At 42.1% G+C, this 26,535-nt stretch overlaps 1 protein-coding gene across 7 annotated transcripts in view; it reads left to right on the top strand.

Annotated features, from left to right (window-relative positions):
* CALCOCO1 (calcium binding and coiled-coil domain 1) overlaps positions 1 to 26,535 on the top strand; it is a 161,793-nt gene that overhangs the window by 60,683 nt on the left and 74,575 nt on the right. For 6 of the 7 annotated variants that reach the window (XM_033939646.1, XM_033939645.1, XM_033939648.1 and 3 more), the window contains exons 5-10: positions 14 to 172; positions 358 to 506; positions 3,439 to 3,529; positions 12,198 to 12,353; positions 17,791 to 18,045; positions 20,531 to 20,656. In XM_033939646.1, the coding sequence (XP_033795537.1) occupies positions 14 to 172; positions 358 to 506; positions 3,439 to 3,529; positions 12,198 to 12,353; positions 17,791 to 18,045; positions 20,531 to 20,656 (936 nt within the window). The remainder of the gene's footprint in view (positions 1 to 13; positions 173 to 357; positions 507 to 3,438; positions 3,530 to 12,197; positions 12,354 to 17,790; positions 18,046 to 20,530; positions 20,657 to 26,535) is intronic. The other variant, XM_033939650.1, reaches the window with a different exon arrangement.

The raw sequence follows: 26,535 nt of genomic DNA, 5'->3' as shown, positions 1-26,535 counted from the left end.
TTTTCCCTCACAGCATCAGCTGGAGGATAGTCAACAGGAGAGGAACAACCTTATGAGGGTGAAGCTGCAGCTAGAGGAGGAGGTGGGTGACCTCAAGAACAAGATTGAGCAGATGGAGGAAACTTTGAGGACCTCAAAGGCTGAGCATGGCAAACTAACAGAGCAATATGAGGTAGGTTGTAAGGGGAAGAGTGTGTGTGCACATAATTCATATGCTCATTGATGTGATTGTTCTCTAGATAAACAGTGTGAGATGAATCAGATTATTACTGAAAGATGTTTGCTTGGTGATTTGAAAGAGGAGCGTCTGAGATGGGTACCGTTGCTTTCATTTCTACCACCTGCTTCTTTTGTCAGGATATCTCAGCCTCAGAGACAGCGGTGAGGGATGAGCGAGATGCACTGAGTCATCAACAGGCAGATCATGTGGCTAGGATTCTAGAGCTGGAGGAGGATGTGCAGGTTATCAGTGAGAAGGTGCTGGAGAAAGAGGAGATGCTGAGCAGGTAATGAGTATAACATGATCTCGGGTCTCCAGAGGCACTAGTAAAACAACATTAGGAGGAAAGAGGTTTCAACTTAACCTTCTTGGTTATATGAGTGTATCTCACTGGTTCTCTTCAGTTTTCTCACACAGCATTCTGATTTTCAGGATAACCAAAGTGAATAATCAATGTTTCTTTATTTGCCATTTGGCCTTTCTCACATTAAAATATTAAAGTAGTTTACAAAGTTACAGAGAAAAAGAAAGAAAGACCCCCCACTCCCCTCCCCCCCCCCCCACAGAGGAACTCTATCGAGTGAAGACAAACAGATGATAAAGCAATAATTACCCAGCTCACAGTAGAGGAATAAAATGAAACTATCAGGTTTGCCAGCAGTTACTTGAAGGACCCAGTCTAGAACACATCTAAATGCCAATTCAAAAAGTGAGCCCTCAAAGCAGTTTTAAAGTTATTGTAGGAGGACACACTGTGGAGGAGAATAAGCAATGAGTTCCACAGGTGGGTGCTGAACAGTAGACGCAATGAGTTCCACAGGGAGGGCTGAACAGTGGGCAGAATCCCATCTGAAGTGGGTGACTGGTGAAATAACTAATTAGTTCTCACTTTGTGACCAGAGCTTGCAAAAAAGCTTGTAAGGTACTAGCAATGAAGATAATGTGGAAATCCAAAGTAACGCACTTTGAGGTGGATATTCAAACTTGGGGAGTTAGCTGGGCTGAGTCCTGCAGTTGGCGCTGAGCCTGGATATTCAATACAGGGCTGTTTCCATTGACCAGCATTGAATATCCAATCTATTTTTGGCTGCTAAAATCTTAGCCAGCCATGCCAATATTCAGTACTGGCCAGCTAAGTTTATAGCAGCCAAAGATGAAACAGCTATTTAAGCGGCCCAATTTGGCCACTTAGCCGGCCAGCGATCTGAATTTCGTGGATACCCAGCTAAGTCATGTGGCATAGCTGACTAATGTTAATATTCAGTGGCTATCTCGCACTGGATATTAGCGCTTAGACGGCTATGTGTTGTTTAGCTGGCTAGGAGCTGTCAAAGAAAAGAGCCTTATATGCGGGTTCCTGCCTTTGGAATTCCATATTTTATGAGTACTTCGAGGGAATATCTTAATCTGCCTTCTTTTTTTTTTTTTTTTTTCCCATTATATTTTTATTTTCAAATTTTACATAAAGTGTACATAATAATAAAATACAATTGATAAATGCATGGTATCACTTTTATATCTAACACAATGTATATCTAAATTTGATTTTCCCCCTCACCCTCCCCCCACCCTTTTATTGCTTTAATATAATATTTTTAATTTTCAAATTTTATAAAAAGTATACAACATATTAGAATACAATTGATAAATATTCAATAACATGTTTATATCTAATACAATATGTTCTAGATAATTTTATCCCTTTTCCCTCCCCCCACCCTTCTATTACTTTTTATTCATATGTTACATTTTGTATCATATATTATAAAATATTATGTATAAATTATTTTCCTTACCCCCCCTATATGTGTGTCATAAAAAAAAAAAAGATCTCTAAAAGAAGAAAAGGAGAAAATATTCTATTATTTATTCATTACAGTATTTTGTCAATGGCCCCCATATTTTTATAAATTTTGTATATGTCCTTAATCTGCCTTCTGGAAACTATTGAAACCTATTCTCTTTCATTTTCACTATGGATCCATCCAAAGTCTATTAATGAATGTCTCTAGATAGATACTGTATCTGGCACTAGCCTTTCTTGGATGATAAATTGAGGCATTTGTTCTGTCTGTTGGGCCAGAATGAAACCCAGAACTATAAACTGTCTAGCATTTTTAATTTTTAATCTTTCTCATTTTTCTGTTGTTGATATTTATAAATTTAGATTGTTAGTTTAACTACTCTATTTTTCCTTATAATGTAATTATAATACTCATTTTCTTGGATCTTGAGGGGGTTTTATTTATTTTATTTTTTTTGCCTTCAATCTTCTTTACTTTCCATGGGGCTCTGCCCCTTTTTGGAAAATAATTAAAGTGGTTATGAGCTTCTCACAGTAGAATAGCACCTCTGAGTGATTCTGATTAAGATTTTCTAAAAGTTTTTTGAGAAGGGTATTTTTTGAACAATTATTTGTTCTTTATCATCTCTGTATATAATTTTGGTGTACTTCTATTCCTCCCTCTTATTATATATCTCCGTAATGTTAGTGATGTCTTCTCTTGTATGCTTAATTAGATTGTGAACCCATTCAGGACAGAGAGAATGGCTCAGTGCCTATATTTAGTATTGTAAACCGCTTAATACCTATTTTCAAGCGATATATCAAATGCAATAAATCCAGTCCAATCCACTGAATATCAGTCTCTTTATGTGCAAGCAAAAGGACCTTAAAACTGTTTGTTAAATTCTTCATACATTGCTTTCCTGTGGTACAACCAAAGTGTTTTTACATTTTTTACATAGGTATATGTACTTAATGGGCTCACAATGTAAGTTTTATTCGCAAAAGGATATAGGCAACAAATGGTTATACAATAGTGATATAATACGATCATATTTGCAATAACTACATAGAAGCCTTTGTTAAAGAGGCTGGTGATTGACATCATTTGCGTATGAGTCTGAACTCTTTGGGGGGCTGCAAGGGCCAGATCTGAAAAACACTGATGCAAAAAGTCAGGAAGGTGGAGAGCTAAGGCAGATATTCGAAGAGGCCCAGGCTGTGATATTTGTACCAATCTTTTGTACTTGCATTAGCAGATTTCTTATACATTCATCCTATATGGGAGGGTGATGCTTGAGGCAGGATTGTCCCCAGTAGATTTCCTGTGTATTTTTGATGAGGGGAGGGGGTTTCCATAGTTTGTCACTCATGCTCTGAAAGGATCTCTGCTGGGTTTATACAGCTATGCCTCTCTCTCTCTCTTTCTCAGGATGAAACACAAGGTGGCATGTTTGGAAGCAGAGAAGCTAAAGCTCAATGAGCAGCTGAATCATGAGAGCTCAGAGAAGGAGCAATATAAGGTGGGTGTGAGCCCTATGTCATATCCTGGATGAGGCAACCTCCCACTGCTACACTTATAATACCTTCCTGTTGTTATCTTATTACAATAAGATATGTCCAGGATGTCATTCAGAATATACTGTATACAGTGTTCCCCCGGTCATTTGCGGTATTCTCCGACCGGGACTTCCTGTGCTAAAGTTGGGCTTCACCAATCAGGAGCTGCGTGTCAAAGCACCTCCTGATTGGTGAAGACTGACTTTAGAGCAGGAAGAGGCGGTCAGAGCATACCGCGAGTGATTTCCTTCACTCGCTGGCGCTCCAGCTGCCCTCTCCTGCCTCCCCAGGCAAAAAACCGTATTCACGATTTTACAGTATTTGCGGTGGTTCCTGGAACGGAACCCCCACGAATATCAGGGAAGTACTGTATACTCAAATATAAACCAATCAAAATATAGAGGTAACCTTTTTTTCCACCAAAAGGTTGACTTGAAAATTAACCAAGGTAAGACATTTGGGTCATCATGGTGAGCCATCTTCAAAGATTAGATGTCCTTGTCATAATTTTTAACACATTTTTTTAAATTGCTGTCCTTCCCTTTTCTCGCCCAATGACTGATGGCTGCTGTCTTTTTCTTCCCCCAAGACTGGTGCTTCTATCCTTCACACCTCCCCCAATGACAAGCACTAGTGTCCTCCCATTCCATCCTTCCCGATGACCATCTATGCTTCTTTCTCCACTACCATGTCCATTGCAGTGCTACTATGCTATCTTCCCCCCCCCCCAAAAAAAAAAGTGACCAGCGCTTCTGATCTCCACCACACCCCATGACTAGCACTAATGTCCTTCCCCCAGATGAACATTGCTGTGCTGCTGTCCCTCTCTCTGCCCTCCACCACCACACAGTGCTAGTGTCCTACTCCCTCCCCTTCTCGATGACCATGACGCTAGTGTCCCTCCCCCTCCCTGATCGTCATCAGCACACTGCTGTCCCTCCTTCAACAACCCCTCCTCCAAGATCACTGACACTTCTGTTGTACTCCAGGACCCCCCCCACCAACTTACATCACACTTTCCCGTGCTTAACAAGCTGCTAGCGTCCCTCCGTGTTGGGCCGGTGTAGGGCCTTGATTTTCTATGCACGCTCAAGGCCTTCCAACTCCTGCTGGACTTAGCCCCCTCTGGTCCCTTCAGAGTCTTGGAGTCACAGGATGCTCGAATGTTGGGTCAAAAATCCCTCTTGGAGCCCTCCAATAGTGATTCAACATCATCAGCGAAACGCAGATGTGCAGATGCCTTGGAACCCTTAAAGAGATGAGAAGTGTCCCTACAGATGTCCTTAGGAGATCCAGTTCAGGGATTTGACTCTGATTTTGTGAGCTTGATGTTTCAAGCTTCTATGAAATATAAACCTGGCTAAAAGAAATAAATAGCCAAAAGCTTTCCCACCTTTGCCCTGTGGGAGACAGTGTGTTACATACCCCAAGACAAGCCAAAAGAGGTTGGAAGGACTAGCCCTAATCTACAAAAGTTCTTTCACAAAACTTGATTTAATGGGACAGTCAGCATGGGTTAAGCTGAAGGAGATCTTGGATCACCAATTTGCTTGACTTCTTTGAAGGTGTGAATAAAAGTGGATAAAGGTGAGCCGGTTGATGTAGTGTATCTAGATTTTCAGAAAACTTTTGACAAAGTTCCTCATGAGAGGCTCCTGAGAAAATTGAAGAGTCATGGGATAGATGGCAAAGTTCATTTGTAGATTAGGAATTAGTTATCGAATAGAAAAGAGAGGGTAGGGTTAAATAGCCATTTTTCCTCAATGGAGGAAGGTAAATAGTGGAATTCCGCAGGGATCTGTTCTGGGACTGGTGATATTTAACTACAAATGATCTTGAAATTGGGACGATGAATGAGATGATTAAATTTGCAGGTGACACTAAAATGTTCAAAGTTGTTAAAACGCATTCAGATTGTGAAACATTGCAGGCAGACCTTAGGACATTGGAAGACTGGGCGTCCAAGTGACAGATGAAATTTAATGTGGACAAATGCAAAGTGATACACATTGGGAAGAATAACCCAAATCATAGTTATCAGATGCTAGGGTCCACCTTTGGGGTTAGCACCAAAGAAAAATATCTGGATGTCTTTGTAGACAATATGATGAAACCTTCCACTCAATGTGTGGCAGTGGCCAAAAAAGCAAACAGGATCCTAGGAATTATAAAAAGGGATGGTTAACACGCAGCATGCCTGAGGCCTGAGGAGCCCTGCAGAATGGAGGGTGCAGGGGAAACCCCTGTTCGAGGGGCAGAAGCCGCGAGAGCAACACAGGAGCATGGAGAACTGGGAGCTGACAAGGAAGTCGGCTCTCTCTTGGTTAAACCTCCGGTGTTTACACTGGAGAGCATTTGGGAAGTGCTATCCTGTTTGAACGCCACTGTAGCCAAGTCTTCAAGAGAAGTAGCAGTTCTTGTAAGTACAGTTGATTCTTTGGGACTTAAATTAGAAGGGACTAAGGAAGATTTTTCCAGCAATTTAAAACAAGTGAATGAAAAGGTGGAAAAGCTTCAAGACTTAACAGTTGAACTAATTAAGGATAAAAATCAATTAAATCATAAAATTGAACAATTGGAAAATTTTAATCATCGCTTGAATATACACCTTTTGAACTTTCCTAGGTCTCTGGGGGTTTCTCCTAATGAGATGTTTAAAATTTTCCCTTGAATGTATGCCACCTGTTAACAAAATATACTATTTGCCATAAAAAAAAGAAGCGGGGGTAAACCCAGAGGCTGAACAGGTTAACTTAAATGCTGAAGGTATATTAAATGTTACAGACCTTTTAGAATCAACTGTATCTGAAACTTCTGAAAGAATGACATTGTTGGTTAGGTTGGTTTTTGAACAAGATGTCAATTCAATTTTTCGTTTATTTCCAATCTCCACAAGTATTGTTCTATGGGAAAAAAGTTTATATGTATCCCGATGTTGCTAGACAAACACAGGAACGTAGGAAATTATTTCTTGTAATGAGGCCTGAAACAGTCTCTTTGGGAGCTACATTTTTATTAGCCTACCCTTGTAAATGTCTAGTTAAATATTCAGGGGTTAAATATGTGTTTTATTCTCCTGAACAACTGTGAGCCTTCTTAGAGTTGAAGAAACTAGCTACAGGGAATGTTTAGTTGTGAACAGCATTTAGTTAATAATGGGATTCATTGTTAAGCCTATTCCTTGATTGATTATTTGAATTTATAAATTTCTCTTCACTTATTCAGAATTCCTCCTCCAAAGTTTTGTGGTCTAAGGAGCTTTAAAAATTTTGTTTTCTTTCAATATTGTGCTGATATTGTATGAAATTTTTCCTTATATACTTTAAGTTGTATTACTGTAACAAGAGTTTGTTCTTGTAAATATAATTTGAAATTGGAGCAGGGGGGAGCGATGCCGGTTCTCGGGGGGGGGGGGAGATGCTCGCAAATCGAGTCAAACCTTGGTTTACGAGTAACCCGGTTTGCGAGTGTTTTGCAAAATGAGCAAAACATTCTTGCAAAACTTGTCTCGCAAACTGAGTGTTGACTTGATTTGCGAGCACACCCCCCCCCCCCGAGAACCGACATCGCTCCCCTCCACCCCCGCGCAAACTGGCACCCCCCTCCCAAATAACTTGAACTTACCCCCCGTCTGGCACCGGCACGCAGCCCACGGGACGTGCCTGGGCCGCTTGAAGATCTTCCTGCCTCTGCCGGGCCTTGAGCATGCATCTGCGCATGCTCAAGGCCTTCCAATTCTCCCTCTCGCTAAGAATGTTATAATGGATTATTGCATTCAGTTCTGGTTGCCTTATCTCAAGAAAGATATAGCGGAGCTAGAAAAGGTTCAAAAAAGAGCAACCAAGATGATAAAGGGGATTGAACGCTTCTCACATGAGGAAAGACTAAAAAGGTTAGGGCTCTTCAGCTTGGAAAAATGGCAGCTGAGGGGGGATATGATTAAAGTCTTTACAATCCTGAGTGGTGTAGAACAGGTGCAAATGGATCGGGGGGTTTTACGCTGTCAAAAATTACAAAGACTAGGAAACACTTGATAAAGTTTTAGGGAAATACTTTTAAAACCATTAGGAGGAAATATTTTTTCAATCGGAGAATACTTAAGCTCTGGAACGCATTGCCAGAGGTTGTGGTAAGAGCAGATAGCGTAACTGGTTTTAAGAAAGGTTTGGACAATTTCCTAGAGGGAAAGTCCATAGTCTGTTATTGAGACAGATATAGGGGAAGCCACTGCTTGCCCTTGATCGGTAGCATGGAGTGTTGCTGCTCTTTGGATTTATGCCAGGTACTTGTGACCTGGATTGGCCACCATGAGGATGGGCTACTGGGCTAGATGAACTATTGGTCTGACCCAGTAAGGCTATTATGTTCTTACAGGTAGCAAGCCTCTTGATCTTTAGGCCCCCGACTGAAGAAGAGCTATTTGGTTACCCATCTGGATGTGTCCAGGTTTCTAAAGGGAGTGTTGTGATTGCATCCTCCCATGTGACAACCATTTCCAACATGGAATCTTAACATTAGAAACATAGAAAATGACGGCAGAAAAGGGCCACAGCCCATCAAGTCTGCCCACTCTAATGACCCACCCCTCTAACTTATTCCACTAAGAGATCCCACATGCCTATCCCATTTTTTCTTAAAATCTGGCACGCTGCTGGCCTCAATTACCTGCAGTGGAAGATCATTCCAATAATCAACCACCCTTTCGGTGAAGAAATACTTCCTGGTGTTGCCATGAAATTTCCCGCCGCTGATTTTCAGCGGAAGCCCTCTTGTGGCCGTGGGTCCTTTAAGAAAAAAGATATCATCTTCCACCTCAATACGGCCCGTGATATATTTGAATGTCTCAATCATGTCTCCCCTCTCTCTGCGTTCCTCGAGTGAGTATAGCTGCAGTTTACTTAGCCATTCCTCATACGGAAGATCCTTGAGTCCTGAGACCATCCTGGTGGCCATTCGCTGAACCGATTCAGCTCTCAGCACATCTTTTTGGTAATGTGGCCTCCAGAATTGTACACAATATTCCAGATGAGGTCTCACCATGGATCTGTACAACAGCATTATGACTTCAGGCTTCCGGCTGATGAAACTTCTACGGATACAACCCATCATTTGTCTAGCCTTGGATGAAGCTTTCTCCACTTGATTGGCAGTTTTCATGTCTTCACTAATGATCACTCCTAAGTCTCGTTCTGCTGCAGTCCTAGCTAAGGTCTCACCATGTAGGGTGTAAGTTCTGCATGGATTTCTGCTGCCAAGGCTCTCAGTAAAGCCCCATACAAGCTCTTGCAAGATGGACCTGACTGTCAAGATGGTTTTCCTGGTAGCCATAGCTTTGGCAAGAAAGGTCTCGGAGCTTCAGGCTCTGTCATCTAGAGAGCAGTTCCTCAGATTTATTGAGAGTGGTGTATTTTTTCACACAGTGCCTTCCTTTCTGCCAAAGGTGGTGTTAGCAGTCCATGTCAGTCAAGAGGTCTGACTGCCTATGATGTTCCAGGCTATAGGCATAAAGAAAAAGGACAAAGATTTGGCATTATTGGAAGTGAAGAGAGTTGTTCTCCATTATGTAGAAGTGACAAATGATTTTCATCTTTCAGATCATTTTTTTGTGCTCACCAGTTATGGCAGACTGTGAAAGCCACCCTCCAAGGCTCCTATTTCCAGATGGATCCGCATGATTATTTCGTCTGCATACAATGGTTGTGGTAAACAGCCACCAATCTCTTGGAAGGCACATTCCACCAGAAGTGTGGCTTCCTGATGGGCAGAATTCCGGGTTGTCTTGCCCAAGGAGATTTGTAGGGCAACTACATGACCAACTTCCCATACTTTCACAAAGTTTTTACAGCGTGGACCTATTGGCAAAAATGGGCACCGCATTTGGGTCCTCAGTGCTAGCAGCAGGCTCATCTTCCCCACCCTAGACTCAAGGACAGCTTTAGTACATCCCACTGGTCAAGACTCAATCTTCTTTCCAGTATAAAGAGTTGCGAGTCTTGACATCCGCCCTGTTAGATGTCAGTTAAGCCTGCTTACTGTCTCAGTCTCCAAATGCTTTGCATTTATCCTTTTGTCCTAGTCAGCTATCTCAACACAAGTACAAAGATAATTGTGTTGAGATAGCTGACTAGGACAAAAGGATAAATGTTGCAATAACACAATATGAGAAAAAGCCTATAGTAGAGCTTATAACAGCTGTATAAATGCTAGTGCTAGTTGCATGCAGGTTGGTGATTTGTTTGGGTCCATCTTGCACTATGTTCATGAAGTCTAATTAATTGTTTTTATTGCAGAGCAGAAACTACCTCACTTGGTCAGGGAGTTCCCTGTGCCCTCCTTGTGATTTCTCTTCTTTTAGAGGTGGTCAACTGCTTTGGTATGAACTAAGGAGATGAGGCACTGCCCACTGACATAAGGAGGCAGAGCTGAAAAGCCTTAAAGGATTCCTTCTGCAAAACTCATGTGTAAAGAATAACTAACGTGACCATTTATTTTTTTCATCAAAACGGGACATCTATTAATTGTCAGTCCTGCCCTAGCCCCACCCCCAATTTATTCCATTCATTTTTCATGTACACATAAATTCAAATTAATTCATAATCGTAACCATAAAATTTAAAAAAACACAAAGCACACTATATGCAGAGAAAATGTTAATTATCATTTATATTTGAGGGGTTTCAAAGATGTCAGGCAGATGACTTTAAAATATGCAATATCACCTCAGTAACTATAGAAAAATAGACAAATATAGTGCAAAATATAGACAGCAGATATAAATTCTCAAAACATTTTGATCACTAAATTGAAAATAAAATCATTTTTCCTGCCTTTGCTGTTTGGTGATATCATGAGTCTCTGGTTGCATTTCCTTCTGACTGTGCATCCTTTCTTTAATTTCTTTCTTTCTTTCTTCACTGAGGCCCAACAATTGTCCCTTTCTATTCCCTCCCTCCTTCCTTCCTTCCTATATCCTTAGTGCCCCTTACTGTGTCCTTGGTGCCCCCAGTGCTCCTTCCTATGTCCTTAGTGCCCCTTCCTATGTCCTTAGTGCCATCCAGTGCCTCCTTCCTATGTCCTTAGTGCCACCCAGTGCCTCCTTCCTATGTCCTTAGTGCCACCCAGTGCCTCCTTCCTATGTCCTTAGTGCCCCCAGTGCTCCTTCCCATGTCCTTAGTGCCCCCAGTGCCTCCTTCCCATGTCCTAAGTGCCCCCAGTGCCTCCTTCCCGTGTCCTTATTGCCCCTAGTGCCCCTTCCTGTGTCCTTAGTGCCCCTTCCTGTGTCCTTAGTGCCCCGAGTGCCTCCTTCCCTTGTCCTTAGTGCCCCCAGTGCACCCTTCCCTTGTCCTTAGTGCCCCCAGTGCACCCTTCCCATGTCCTTAGTGCCCCCAGTGCACCCTTCCCGTGTCCTCAGTGCCTCCTTCCCGTGTCCTTAGTGCCCCCAGTGCCCCTTCCTATGTCCTTAGTGCCCCTCCCATGTTCTTAGTGCCCCCCAGTGCCTCCTTCCCATGTCCTTAGTGCCCCTTCCCATGTCCTTAGTGCCCCTTCCCATGTCCTTAGTGCCCTCAGTGCCTCCTTCCTATGTCCTTAGTGCCCCTCCCTTGCCAAAGCCAACCTGACTGCCTGCCTCCCCCTCACTGCCTTCCAGCCTTTGTTCACCCCCCTCCCCCGAAGCCAGCCAGCCTCCCTCCCTGCCGCACTGAATATGAGAAAGCTGAACTGCATGTAGGACTACTGCCTATCTCCCTCCCTCCGAAGCCTACCCGATTCTTCTGCTCCCCCCCCCCCGGTCCGCCACTGCTGCCTGTTGCTACTTCCTACCCTTGCCGGAACAACCGCAGGAAAGGTATGTCCCGGCGCCAGTCCAGAAGCCTTCTCCCTGACGTCAATTCTGACATCGAAGAGGAAGTTCCAGGCCAGCCAGGCAGAGATTGGCTGGTCCGGAACTTCCTCTCCAATGTCAGAATTGACATCAGTGAGAAGGCTTCTGGGCCAGCGCCGGGACATGCCTTTCCAGCTGTTGTTGCGGTGGCGGGCAGGTTAGCAGGGAAAGAGCCCATTCTCCCATGATCGCCTGTCCCGTTGTCCCCACACCAGCTTCAGGACGCCGTCGTTGAAAACTATGCGTGGGGACAACGGGACAGGGGATCAGAAAAAGGGACGGTCCTGTTCAAAACGGGACGTATGGTCACCTTAAGAATAATCCACTGGCCAAGATTCATGTCTCTTTATACTGGAAAGAAGATTATAGAGGTAAGAACCTAATCTTCCTTTAAAATTAGCTGTATCTGGCCATAGTTAACTGTATGCCACTGAGACCACTTCACCCAGTTGTGGTCTGCTTTAATTTAAGCTGTGTATGCTTTAATATAAATAGCAAAATGTATGTATATAACTCGCTGTAGGTTTTGCATAATTAAAGTAGAAAGGTCCTAGGATGGAGTATATATTCACATGGGTAAGAGGGTGTGTATATGTGGTGGGGGTAAGCTGGGGAAGGAAGGAAATGCATAAGGCACACGAGAGGAGTTTACATAAGCACATATATGTGTTTTTATAGTACAAGATTCTGGTGTATTGGTTTGAAGACTTAGACTTACATTGTGTTTGAGGGTTTTACTGTGTGATTTCCAGCATGCACTGGAAGCCTCAGAGCAAGAGAACAGGATGCTGTGTCGTCAGCTGGAGGATATGAAGTCTCTTCTGAGAGAGCGGGATTCTCAGACACACCAACTTCAGGAGGAATTGGGCAAACTACAGGACAGGCTGATGGCTGCTCAAGGAGGAAAGGTCTGTGCAACCTGTAGGACAGATTGACAGCAGTTTAGGGAAGAAAGGTCTGTATAAACTGCAAGACAGACTGACTGCTGCTCAGGGTGGAGCTAAAGTATATGAAGAGGACAGGTATTTTTTAAACAGATTTTGACAAGAATAAAATGTTTCACCCACGACATGATCTCTGAAAGCTGTGCACTTTCAACACAATTGAAGTCTTTACAGTGGCATAGTAAGGACGGGGGCAGTGCACCCTGGACCCAGTCTTCCTAAGGGTGCAGTACCCCTCCTCCTCTTCTCCTCTCCCCCAGCTCTGCTTCTCTCCTTACTGCGCGCCCGTTGTCTACAACCGTACTTTTTTTTTTTTTTTACTTCCCCGGCGCAAGGTTGCTGCCCGTGTCAGCATTGGTGCTTTCTCTGACGACACTTCTGGGACCTGCACCTAGGAAGTGAAGTCAAAGGGTGTGCCGACACCAACTTAGGCATGCTGCTCATACCGGAGACTTTAAAAAGGTACAGGGAAAGGGAAGGGGGAAAGCATGTGGCAGGAGGGGCGCCACCACCCCAGGCGCCACTCACCCATACTACGGCACTGGTCTTTTAGATGCATTAAGTTGCGGATTTCCCGGAGGGGAGTGCTCATTGGGAAAGAAGTTCATAATTTAGTATTTTTCACTCCATAAGATGCACCTGACCATAAGACGCATCCTAGATTTAGAGTAGGAAAACAAGAAAAAAACATTCTGAACCAAATTGTATACTACCATATACCAGGCTCTGCATCCAATCCCACACTCCTTGCCAGGCTGCATCCAATCCCACACTCCTTTACCCTGTCCCCCCTCCCCTACTAATTGTAATGCAATTTTTTCCTTTCATTTTTCATATACACAGCATATGTAAATTCTCAAAACTGACACATTTCGATCACTAAATTGAAAATAAAATCATTTTTCCTACCTTTGTTGTCTGGTGATTTAATTAGTTTCTGGTTGGACTTCCTTCTGACTGTACATCCAACATTTCTTTCACAATCAAGCCCAATCCCCTTTGGGTCTATATCTCTATTTCTTTTTCCCTCTGCTTACCCTCCCCAGATCCAGTGTCATTTCTCCTTTGTACCTACCACCACCTTTGTTCCAGATCTCCCTCTCTCTCCCTCCTCTGTTATAATCTTGTATCTCTCTGTTCTTACTCAGGGTCTCTTCCCCTCTGTCTGCACCTCCCATAATCCAGCATCTGCCTCCTGTCTTTCCCCTTTGGTCTAGGCCTCTCTCTCTCTCTGTCTTTCTTCTGCTTACAACCCCCCATCCCATCCCCATGTCCAGCATTTGTTCTCCTTTTGTCCAGGTCTTTCTCTGCTTCTCTCTCCTTCCTTGGTACAGAATCTTTCCACCTCTCTGCAGTCTCTCTCTTTCTCTCTCTCTTCCCTCTATACACCCCCAAGTCCAACATCTGCCTCCCTCTCTTCTGCCTCCCCTTTGTTTCAGGTTTCTCCCTCTCTCTATCTTTTTTCTGCTAACATTTTGAGTGTTTCCCCTCTCTACCCCCTGTAGTCCAGCATCTGCCTTGTGTTCAAGTCTGTTTTTCTGCCCCTTCTCAAGGTCCTTTTGAAGCCTCCTCTCACTCTCACCCCCCAGTCGGGTGGGGTCTTACCTCGAAGCTGCTTCCCGCACCCAGCAGGAGAGGTCTTATTCCGTGCTGTGACCGCCGCTGAGCTAATTATGGCAGCCTGCAGAGCAAACCTAGCAGGCTGCCATTGGCCTTTGAAGCACATTGCCTCTGCCACGGCCCATCCCTGAAATCACAGTAATAGCTTTCATGCTATTTACTTGTAGCACTAGGGAGCTAAATTTTGTGTTAGGCTTGTGTTAGAAGTCTATACCTAAAATCTGTAAATATGCCGGGAGTGGGGGGTGGTCCTATGAAAGAGATTAATAGGTTAAGATGAGACGAGACTTGAACAATTGTCATTTTTCTTACAACAGAAAGAAAACAAATATGCATATATTTTAGGTTTGTGGTGGTGTTTTATTCAGAAGATTCTTGAAAACAGCTTAGGTTCTTTTCACTTTGATGATTGAAATATAAATACAGAGGCTATCAAGACATAAAGCACAGGTACTTCTCAGCAGTAAACCCAAAATGCCAGAGCAGGACAGATAAATTAAAATATTAGCGCCCAGTCCATTTCAGATTAGAACAGTTTATTTTTATAGTTAGTTTCACTAGGTTAGGATATGCCCAACACAGGTACATAGTAACACATTAAGTGATAGCAGAAAATAACCATCCAGTCCAGCCAATATGCCTAATTATTTCTTTTGCCACTTTAAGGTGATCTCCTATATGCTAATTACTGTGTGTATCACCTTCAAAATTTATTTTTACCTGGGCAACCTTTATCTTCCTCCTTTTGTACTCCAATGGCTTATAAATTTTCAAGGAAAAAAAAAAAAAAAAAAGAATACAGTATACAAGTTTCTGCATATTTTCTTCCCATAAGGTATACACATAGATCTTTGTAATAATCTAAATATGAAACAATATCCGGCCTCTTAGGTTTGCATTTCCACCTGGACTTTTCTACTATATTCTAGAGAAAAGTTTATTTATGCTATGGATCTTCCATCTAGGCTGACCAGTTCACCCACGGCACTGGAGTTGCTGGGAATGCCTTCCTGATGTCTTAATCCTTTAGTACTAGGATGAGGTCAGTACTGGAGTGAAGGATCAGGAGACACGTTTTACATAAAGAGAATGGCTATTATAAAATTATGTGAGTTAATGTTCACATAAAAATATATGTGCTGACAAGAGCAGGTGTACTGTTAAGCTGTTCCTGTGTAGGTTTTCTGGAGGGTAGTGTTTTGAGTACAGCTGGGGTAGAGTTTATAAAACATGTGCTTGATTTGAGTATACATATATACTTGTACCCTCTAGGTAGAATCACTGAGAACTCTCAACTCATTCTCCATGACAGTGAGAGATTACGATATGTCAACCCAGAAACTCTACATTTGTCTTACAGCCCAGTAGAATTAATGATCAGAAGCTGATTACCCCTGTGTGCATGAGACTGCTAACATGAGGACTAGTGCTGCATTCCCCAGAGTAAAGGATAATTGCAAATTTCATGACTCATTTTTCTTAGGTTTCTTCAGTAAGCCCTCCCCTGTTAAAAAAGTCGCAAGTTCTAGTGGCAGGTTTGTTTGGGGGGTTTTAATCATTTTTATTAAAACACAAGATAATATAGAACAATCAAATTAGTCATGTGTACATATAAAAAATATATCCCCTTTCCAAAACAAACCACCACCAACCACCATCCCCCCCCTTTTTTTTCTAAAGCATAACCAGAAAGTTGAGTTCTCTTCATGGCAATCCCAAATGCAAACAAAAAGAAACCAAACAATCCACCCCATTATCCCGGAACTCTGATCATAAATTCAAGAAATAACTGCAAGAGCTCTGGGAGAGAGTCTGTCCCAAACTGGTGACCGTATCTGTAAAAACAGTTTTCATTGACACTGAGAAACCCTTTGGGTATCCAAGCATTCCATTTTTAAAAGCTAATAAAAGTTCATTCTTCCCTAGTGGCAGTTATTGTGTAGGTAAGCTTCACAATTAACTATCTAGGAAAAGTCAGTCACATAGTTGAATGTGCACAGTACCACATTAGAAGCAGAGCTAAGGATGCACCAGATGGAGAGTGTGAATAGAATAGGCTTGCCCCTTGCTCATATAACTGTAAAGGGGAGCTTGGGGCTGAGTATTTGGTGGCACGATGTTTTGTTTATGTAATAGCATATTATGAAACTACAAGGAATTTTCAAAAAGTTTCTGCACTTTTATTTTTTTTTTAAACACTATTAAATATCTCAAAAAGCAAATTATATCAGTTTTCCACATAATCACCCTGTAGCCTGACTGATTAGTCACATGACATTCTATGACACACCCTGTTACCACTTCTGCCCCAACCATTTCCCACAAAAATATGAAAGTGCAGAAACCTTTTGAAGAACCCTCGTATAATTTATGAGGATGTGTATTTGACTAGTACATGAAACTTTCATTTGATAAAATGCTTCACTTGTAGACAATGTTGAAATAAGACATACATTCCTGTGGTCTGTAAATCACATCTAGGTCTAGTGATGGAACAGAGAAAATAGCAAGGCACATTTTTAACGGCATGGTTATATGCCTGCTCTTTTTTTTTGGCGTGGCAGGAGTAACACATCTTTTGAATTCAAATGGTGTGATTCTATAGTAGGACTACTGAAATGGTGGACCGCGGTCCAGACCCCAGAGCCTCCCGATTGGACTGTGGAGGTGCCGGTACCCCCATCCCCAACTGTTACCTTCCCTTCTCTCCCACTGAGAAGATGTTTCTTCCTGAGCTGAATGCAACATCAAAGGCAAAAAGCAGTGAGAAGAAGTGCATGACCAGCTTTCTCTGCGTGCTGCCACTAGCTCTGCCGGTCACACCCTTCCAACACAGGAAGTTTTCCTCAGAGGGGGTTTGACCGGTACAGCTATTAGTGGCACACAAAGAAAGCTGGTTCCATGCGTCTTCGCTTCAGTTTTGACAATGAATTCATGTGGGAACTGGGAGCAGAAAAGGGAGGGAGGTGGGAGAAGGAACTAGAGCTGTACCTGGAACTTAGAACTGAAAAGTGGGTATAGATGGGAATAGGGAACTGAAAAGGAAGTGAAGAAGGTAGGAGAAGGAGCTGGAACTTGTGGCTGAAAAAGTGAGGGAGGAAAGAGAAGGACACTAGAGCTGGAACAGAGCTAAAAAGGGTGTGAGGGAGGTGGGAGAAGGAGCTGGAATTGGGAGCTGAAAAGGGAGGAAGGTGGGAGCTGGAGCATTTACACTAGGCACTGAGAATTGCACAAGACTTCTCCAAATTATAAGATATTCTGGTAATATGTAGAAATAAAACAAAAACATAAAGGAAAAAAATACCTTTTTTATTGGGCTAACTTAATGTAGTTTATGATTAGCTTTTCACTAAAGGCATCCTGAAACTTAAGAACAGGTTTCATTGCTCTCACTGAGATATGTTACTCCTTCTACTAACATTTCCATTTTGGATTTTGTGTATAAAAAAAAAAAAAAGTCTTTTGCAAAAAATATGAGGCTCATTTTCAAAGTCTTTGTATGCCTAAGTTTTTTTGTTGGGTTTTTTTTTTTTAAACACGAGTCCATGTGTTTGTATTATGATTAAATGTTAAAGTTACATGATTAAGTATATGTAAAAAAAATAATAACATGAGATATGATGTGCATGTGGTAGTTTATGGACACCGGGTTTTAGAGAGTGGAAGTTTCTGGACCCCTCAACATGAAACATTTGAGTAGCCCTGTTCTACAGTAAAACTTATTGTGTGTTGTATTGTGCGGAACACTAACAAAACTTCTCTGTTGTAATGTGCTTTGCAGTTGAAAGTGGATGCATTGTACGAAAAGCTCCGATCCACCCAGGATCAACTCTCAGCCAGTCAACAGAAGGTGGTGCTTTTGGGAGAGGAGCTGGCAAGTGTATCATCCATCCGAGATCGCACCATCTCTGACCTTCACAAGAGTCGGCTGGAGACTGCTGAAGTCAACATCAAACTTGCAGACCTGACTCTGAAGTGGAAGGAAGGGAAAGGGCAGTGGTGCAAGGAGAAGGCTACCCTAGTACAGAGCATGGAGGTACAACAGTGCTGGGAAAGGGGCAATATAACAGTGCCATAGAACTGAAAGGGAAGGGTCAGTGGTGAAACAATAGGGTTTCCCTAACATGGCTTGGCAGTAGAGCAATACAGTTCTCCCTCCGTATTTGCGGTGATAGGGGATTAACAGACCCGCAAATACAGAAAAACATTGAATAACTTTTTCATATGTTGTTTGCAGTTTTCTATTAAAAACCCTCATGAATATGTTGAAATCGTGAGTAACAACGCTGGGAATCAGCTATTTTCTCTGACGTAATTGGGGGGAGGAGCCAGCAAGTGAAAAACCACAAATAATTGAAACCGCAAATACATAAGGAGAAGTGTTCTTCAGTTAGTTGAGTTCCTATTACCCATCGAATTTCGTTCAAAATATTACTGCTAGTTTTCAAATCTATGACCTATAATGAACCCCAGTTCATTACTAGAATGCTCATTCCATACAACGTTTCACGGACCCTCCGATCAGCTTCAAACAATCTATTAACAGTTCCATCCCTGAAAATAATTGGAACTAGAAGACAAGACATGTTTTCAATTATTGCCCCTCATTTGTGGAACTCTGTGCCCCAGTACATAAGAGACATAAAGGACCTCTTTCCTTTTAAAAGAGCTTTAAAAACTTATCTTTTCAAGGATTCTTTTAATATATGACCCCCAGACTTAGAATTTTTGGTCCCTAGGCTTGACATCCTACAATTTTGTTTTATTTTATTTTTTTTTCTTTTTCCCTTCCTTGAGTTATTTTCCCTTTAATGTATTTTTTCTTCTACAAACATATTGTAACTTTTCCCCCCCAATCCTCACAATTCAGGGGAGGGAAATTTCAAGGTGATGTTAAGAAGTACTTCTTCACCGAAAGGGTGGTCGATCATTGGAACGAGCTGCCTCAGCAGGTGATTGAGGCCAACAGCGTGTCAGATTTTAAGAGAAAATGGGATATTCATGTGGGATCTATAGGGGAGTAAGAATCAGGGAGTGGGTCATTGGTATGGGCAGACTCGATGGGCTATGGCCCTTTTCTGCCGTCAATTTCTATGTTTCTATGATTCATGTATGTTAACCCAGTATGTTTTCATTTAAAGTCATTGTATTTGTCTTTCTATTTTATTTGAATTGTACATCGCTTAGATATTCAATAAGCGATTTATCAAGCACTAATAAAACTTGAAACTTGAAAACTAAAAGGAATAAAAGATTCTCCCCTTAAACCCCTGTTCATGAGGAAGGATCAAAGATCACTCCCATAGGAGGTTAACCTTTGAACAGCATGAAGTGAACACATATCTCTTCTTGGAAAACTATAAGAAGGCGGTGTTGTTGTAAATGCAAAACAGTTGGTCATCCCAACAGAGATATGCAGATTTTTTTTTTCAGAGGCACATGTTGTTGACTATTTTCTGCATCGGGGGTCAGAGTGCATGCAAGAGCCATTTAATAAAGAGAGAGGAGCGTGAGAGGAAGGCAAAGCCAAAGGGAAGTCTAGCTAGGTGTCTGCCTTACCATGCAGATACCGTTACTTTTTAAGAGCTTGATTCTAGGCTCCGCAGGATTCATCCATGCATTCACATTCAGCTTATCTATGCAAAGTAGCCACATGATCGACACTGAAAAGAGATAGGTGTCCCTTAATACAAGAAATCACCACCTCCTCTGCCCTTGCCCTAACACTTTGCAGAGTCTGAAATACTCTCCAACTCAGCCATATGTTACCCTGCCAGGCCTGTGATCAGCTGTTCAAACGGCTGATCTTTTGTTTCCTGACTTCCAGTTCTTCAACAGCACCTTATGTTAAAGTCAGAATTGGGCCCACAGCAATTTAAAAAAAAAAGATGAAATGTAATATCAGCTCTTTTCAAGAACAGCCGTTCTAAGGGTTAGCAGGCAAATACACAGCAGCAGCAACAGCAATAAATGCCTTTTGAGACAGTGCGCTGTGTGTGAACTGCATAAGTCAACTCTTAAGTGATGTTACTCATAGATTGGTTATGACGTGTGGGCTGTACTTTTCTCACCCCTAATTTAGAAAGACAATTTCCTATTTGTGATTTAAAAAATGATTTGTCATTGTTTTCTTGAAGACTATAAAGCATGCCCAATAAATCTTGGAATTTATTCATGCGTATTTCACTACTTTTCAGCATCATGATCTAGTGAGCTCCTTTGAGAGTCAGAAGGCAGCCATATCAAAGTTAATACCATTTTCTTTTCAAAAGTTCCAAATATGTTAAAAATGTATCCAACCTTTTGCATTTTACTCAGGTTCTATGGCTTATTCCTTATATCTACCTCATGTCCTGAGAATAATCCTCAGAGTAGCTTTGGAAAAATGATCACCATACATGGTAGCTCTATGATGAAATCTAGGTGATGAAGGGAATCTGCAAAGAAGCCTTAAAGGGCTTCTGCATAGAAGAAAAATTCAATCTTGATATGGCATCTAATGCATGCTGCTTTGTTTGCAGGCAGAAAAGGATAAAATCCTGAAGCTAAGTGCAGAGGTGCTAAAGCTAGAGAACAGTCTTCAGGAGGAGAGAAGCCAGATGCAAAAGCTGAAGAGTGAATGCTCTCAGGAGAGGGATGCCAACCTAGTAAGTGCCACCAAGTCAGGTAGGCTGGGGTGAGACCCTGCTGGCTATATCCTGGGAAAATGTCATTGACCTGATAAGAGAGAAAAGAGATCCCCCCCTCTTCATTTATTATTAAGGAGGCATCTGGTGCATTTTAGATGAGATACTAGAGGTTAGGGTTTGTTCTAGATGTTGTCCCAGCTACTTAGTTACTAACCATTTGCTTACATTTCATCATTGACCAGAGGCATGCAAAGCAAAAAAAAATATATGACAATCTACTAGCCACCAGAGCAACAAAAATAGACCACCACCTCTCAAATCTGCTGACCACGACGCCCAACTACAAAACATTCAGGAAAGAACTGAAAATCATACTATTCAAGAAATTTGTCAAATGATCTAACCAAACCATATCGACCATTCCTAGATCCCGACGCATACTATAGCTATCAACCTTGTAATCTCCCTGGGAATTCCCAGGCTAATTTCTTGTAAACTGCCTAGAACTGAAAGGTATTGGCGGGATAGAAGACATCAATGTAATGTAATGTAATATACCATACTTTGAAGTCCAGGGGTAAATAAATGACAAAAGAGTCATCCTCAAGGTCAAGGTGCCTGGCTGATTGGACAACAAGTTCTCCAACATGCTTACCTTTTAAAGTGAGGATCCTGCTGCTGGCAAAACTTCCAAGTTTATTCTGTACTTTTGATATACTGTCTATCAAAGTATACCGAGACCAGTGGTCTCAAACTCGCGGCCCGCCAGGTACTATTTTGAGGCCCTCAGTATGTTTATCAAAATCACAAAAGTAAAATAAAACAGTTTCTTGATCAGATTTCTCTTTAGCTATAAATGACAATATTATTAAGACTTAGCCAAAAGGAAAGATTTATAAACTACAAAGAGTTTTACCTCATGCAAAACTCTTGATTTATTTAATAAGACATTAACTATTTTTTTTTCTGAGGCCCTCCAAGTACCTACAAATTTAAAATGTGGCCCTGCAAAGGGTTTGAGTTTGAGACCACTGACCTAGACGGTTTACAATACTAGTTTAGAAGACAATAAAAAAAGATTTCATAGTTAAAATAAGAGTGGGGTGGATGAGACTGAGATACTTACTGACACACAGGGAAGCTGGGAGGATAAAAAAATACATCAAGAGAGAAAAAATGGAGATAAAAGGTAAAGTGAAGAACAATCGGGGTGGCTTTATTGATTATCAGTTGCTCTGAAGCTTCCAGCACAGAATCGATGACCAGAGTTCCTATCAAGTCTAACTTTCTTCCAATTGGATAAGAGTTGTCACTGTGCAATAATCCTAGGAGGGTGCAACTCTGCTTCTTCCTACTTTCCCATTGCTCACACTGGGGGAAATTCTATAAAGAGGGCGCCAAGAATATGTGTAAATTAATTGTGCATTTGTAGGCACATATGTGCTTGAGTGCCAATATTCTGGTTCTCTGCTATTCTAAACATAGAATGCATGGGTGGAGTCTGTGTGGCTAATGTTAGTGTTCACACCTACATGCATGCATATTTGCAGTGTTAAACTGATATTCTTCTTTAAAGGAAAGTAGGCAGAGAGACCTCAGGCAGCGCAGGAAAAGAGCATGTGTTTGGCACAGCAGCACTTTATTCAGTTTCAGAATGTCGAGCGGTCGGTCAATGTGCCGAAAGTGAGAGGATGCCGATTGGAGGGGGAGTGTTTGAGGGCTGCAATGGAGGGTGCAGACCACAGCGGGAATGGCTTTTTTTTTTTTTTATAGATCCAGAATATCCAGAAATAGGGCTAATATTAGGGTTTAGTGAAACAGTGGATAAGTAAGGAGCTGAAGAGAGAAAAGGAGAGAGAATCTGAACCTATGGACAGCAGGCTAATCAGTAACTCAGGCAGAAGCAGAAAAACACAAGGAAGAAATATGTTTTCCTTTTTAAAGTTTTTATATGTGGTCTAAATGAACACACTGAAAATAAAATCTTTTTTGTGGCCCTCAGAGCTTTCTTGTGACCATATTGTGGCCCTATATGTGGAAAAAGTTGGAGACCTCTGGAATAGGTGTTAAGTCTAACATGAAATCTGCACAGGAGAGTGCAGTGCCTGTGAACCTTCACTGGCTCAAAGACACTAAACTGACTGCTAATACTGGATATAGGTCACTGGAGATCCAGAAGGAGGGGGAAGCAACCCTATTTCTATGTACTTATGTACTGATCCAGTGATGATGTGATTTATTTGGGTTCCTGACCCCACAGTTTGGGAACTATCAATTTAGTCCTTTTCATTATAAAATGTATTCAGTTCTCTTTTGAAGCTTTTTAGGCGGTAACTTTAGAAAGATATTCCACCTGTATATCTGTTTTTCTACACACACAAAACTGTTTTCTAAAAAATGTCAGATACACATATAAAAGTATGCTTAGGCAGTGTCCTATGTATACTTTTTAAATGGGGTTTTTAAGTGGCTTTTCCTTGGTAGGGGGGGCAGAGTTGAGTAAAGCTTAGGGTTTACATGCATTTTTTGCAAAGAACAAAATACAAGTGAAAGTATCTTGGAATACAAACAGGAGAATCTGCCTTCACAACTGTGAATAGCAAAAAAACAACAACAAAGGTGACCAATGGTGTTCAGTCTCTTTTTATTGTGATTGACTCGACACGATCGTGTTTCGGCCCACAAGGGGCCTGCCTCAGGAGTCTACAGCAAAACATGTAGTGAATAAGATATATATATGTGTGTGTGTGTGTGTGTATGTGTGTAATCATACCAACTATCTCATAAAAACTGAAAGAACATAAATAAAACATTTAAGAAAACATTTTTACAACGGCCCTGTTTTTCTTTGTTACAGTTCAGCCGCATATGCAGGTTTTATACGGAGTAGGTGAGCAGTAAGTTTATTTCTTTAAAACAGGACAAGAAGATGTTCTTATGATTTATAGATAGATTTTAATAGTCAAACACAAAAATTGGCATGATTTTTAATATATAAGATCTTAATGAAAGTAATATTACACTGTAACTTTGAGCCGCTCCTTTTTTTGGAGTCATCTGTCATCTTAACAGAAATTAGTTGGTTTTATGAGCCATGACTGTAAGAAATGTTTTAGATTACAATTGACCCACATGTTTAAACTATAAAAGTCGATCATATATGCACCATTTATGAATAGAGTTTTCAATCAAGGGATACATTTTGCCTCTTTTATAAGTAAGTGCCACCATACAAAAGAAATAGTATACTGTGGCATCACTTCATTATCTCTTAGGCTCCTTTTACTAAGGTACGCTAGCGTTTTTAGTGCATGCAGGATATTACCATGCACTACACCATGCGCTACGTGGCTAGAACCAACGCCAGCTCAATGCTGATGTTAGCATCTAGCATGCACGGCAGTGTAGCGTGCACTATTCTGCGCGTTAATGCCCTAACACAGCTTCATAAAAGGAGCCCTACCTTAGTTAGGTAGAAATGCATTCAAACAACATTTTGGCTTATCTGAATGCCTCCATTTGAGACGTTCTAGTCCTATATACCAATATTATTTTAGAAACTATTTGTTCAAAAGTCCATTGTGTACCAAAATTGCACATGATTTGTTCTTTTTTTTAAATTAATATATAAAGTAGTTCATAATTAAATAAATATATTTTTAAGGCTAGTACAGAAAACAATCATGGCTTTTATTTACAGTAGTTAATTTTCATTGGTCTCTGTGGTAATGGTTTCTCTTGAGTCTTGATGATTGAAATCAATTGTGTTCCAATGGAGGTTTTGAAGCACCATAGTTCTTTCTACGATATATACATATATATGTTTAATGATCTGTACACATTTTGACTATTTTGAGCCCTTTTTCTTTATTACTTTATAATAATATTTATCCCAAGACAAGCAGGCAGCATATTCTTGACTGATGGGTGACGGCACCGACGGAGCCCCGGTACGGACAATTTTAGAGTGATTGCACTCTAAGAACTTGGAAAGTTCTAGTAGGCCGCACCGTGCACGCGCGAGTGCCTTCCCGCCCGACAGAGGTGTGCGGTCCCCAGTTTCTTAGTTTCCGCGGAGCTAAGAAGTCGCATTTTTCAACGGCTGTTGAAAACTTTTCTTATTCGCCTTCCCGCTCGCGAAACCTTTTTGGGAAAATTTTTTCCTTTATTTCTTTTCTTTTTACTAAAAAAAAAAAAAAAGAGTATTTTTCTTCATTTCGGTTTTGCCCCAGCGGGGCCTGCTGCCACCATCGAGGCCTCGGCCTTCGATTTGGCAGAAGCCATTTTTACTTTCATGCCCCCCCAGCCAGGTTTTAAAAAGTGCCAGCGGTGTGCACGGCCTATATCCCTCACGGACCCGCACAACTGGTGCTTACAGTGCCTAGGTCCTGAGCATCAGGCTTCCACCTGCACCCGCTGTGCCACGTTAAAAAAACGTACCTTAAAAAATTGCCAGATACAGCAGCGCTTGCTTTTCGGTGCCGATATGTCCGATCCTGCGGCATCGACACCGGTATCGGCCCCATCTCAGTCGGCACCCACTTCGTCGATACCGCGCCGGCGTCGCAACACCCAGGTAAGCCGGCTAAGAAGCCTTCCCCTCTGGAGCGCCCTCCGGTCTCGATTGCAGCGAGCCCAGTCCTGCCGACCGTGAGGCGCCAGCGGAAGTGCTCCGCCCCTATCGAGGTGAGTCCCTCGACTTCAGGCTCCTCATCTCTGGGGCGTCGAGCGGCACCACAGGTACCGCAAAAGAAAAAGGCGGTACCGGTGCCTTCTTTGGATGAGCGCATTGCAGCCATCCTACAGGTGCATCTCAAGGAGCAGTTACAGCAACTCCTTCCTGCTCTATTGGCACCGAGCCTTCCAGTCCCGGTCCGGTCTGAGCCACTGGTACCGGCAGTGGAGCAACCTCTATTGTCTGTATCCACTGCTTCGGTACCTGTGCACTCTGCCTCATCGATATCGATGCCACTCCTCGCACCGGAACCGAGGGCCCAGCATCAATCGGTGCAGACTTCGGCACCGTTACAGTCGGTAACATCACCCGGTACCGTATCTATGCGGTCTGGTAAGTCGGCTCGCAAATCCCGACACCTAGAACCCTCTACTCCGGAGTCTCGAGACCGTAGCTCCCATATTAGGGACCCTGATCTGTGGGGTGACTCCGAAGAGCCTTTTCTTTCTGAGGGTGAGTGTTCCTCGGATGAGGATGATCCTGCTGCTCCAGATCCATCCTCAAAACAGGATTCTACATCTTTCACTTCCTTCCTGAAAGAGATGTGTGAATCTCTTTCCATTCCTTTGGAGGCTGAGTCTAAAAAATCCAAGGCCTTCCTTGATGCCCTTGACTTCGATCAGCCTCCAAAGGAATTTTTGAAACTCCCTCTTCATGATATCCTGAGGGAAACGTTCTATAAGAACCTAGAGACTCCTTTGACCATCCCAGGAGCTCCCCGTAAATTAGATTCATTATATAAAGTAATCCCTATTCCTGGATTCGATAAGCCACAGCTTCCACATGAATCTCTGCTTGTGGAATCTACACTTAAGAAGTCCACGGGAGCCAGTGTATATGCTTCTGTCCCTCCTGGCAGAGAGGGCAAAGCCATGGACAAATTCGGTAAGAGGTTATACCAGAATGCAATGTTAGCTAATAGATCTGGTAATTATGCTTTTCACTTTTCTTTTTATCTCAAGCATCTCCTTACCACCATGGCTTCCTTTGAAAGGTACCTTCCTCAGCGGAAACGACAGGCTTTCCACCACTGCTCGTCTTCTCTTTTCCAACTCCGTAAATTTATGGTAAGATCAATTTATGACACGTTTGAGCTTACCACTAGAGCCACGGCCATGTCTGTGGCCATGCGCCGCCTTGCCTGGCTTAGAGTATCCGAGCT

Source organism: Geotrypetes seraphini, chromosome 3 (assembly GCF_902459505.1).
Source record: "Geotrypetes seraphini chromosome 3, aGeoSer1.1, whole genome shotgun sequence".
Classification (NCBI taxonomy): Eukaryota; Metazoa; Chordata; class Amphibia; order Gymnophiona; family Dermophiidae; genus Geotrypetes; species Geotrypetes seraphini.
The sequence above is the reverse complement of the archived record's forward strand: the minus strand, read 5'-3'. Positions and strand labels throughout refer to the sequence as shown.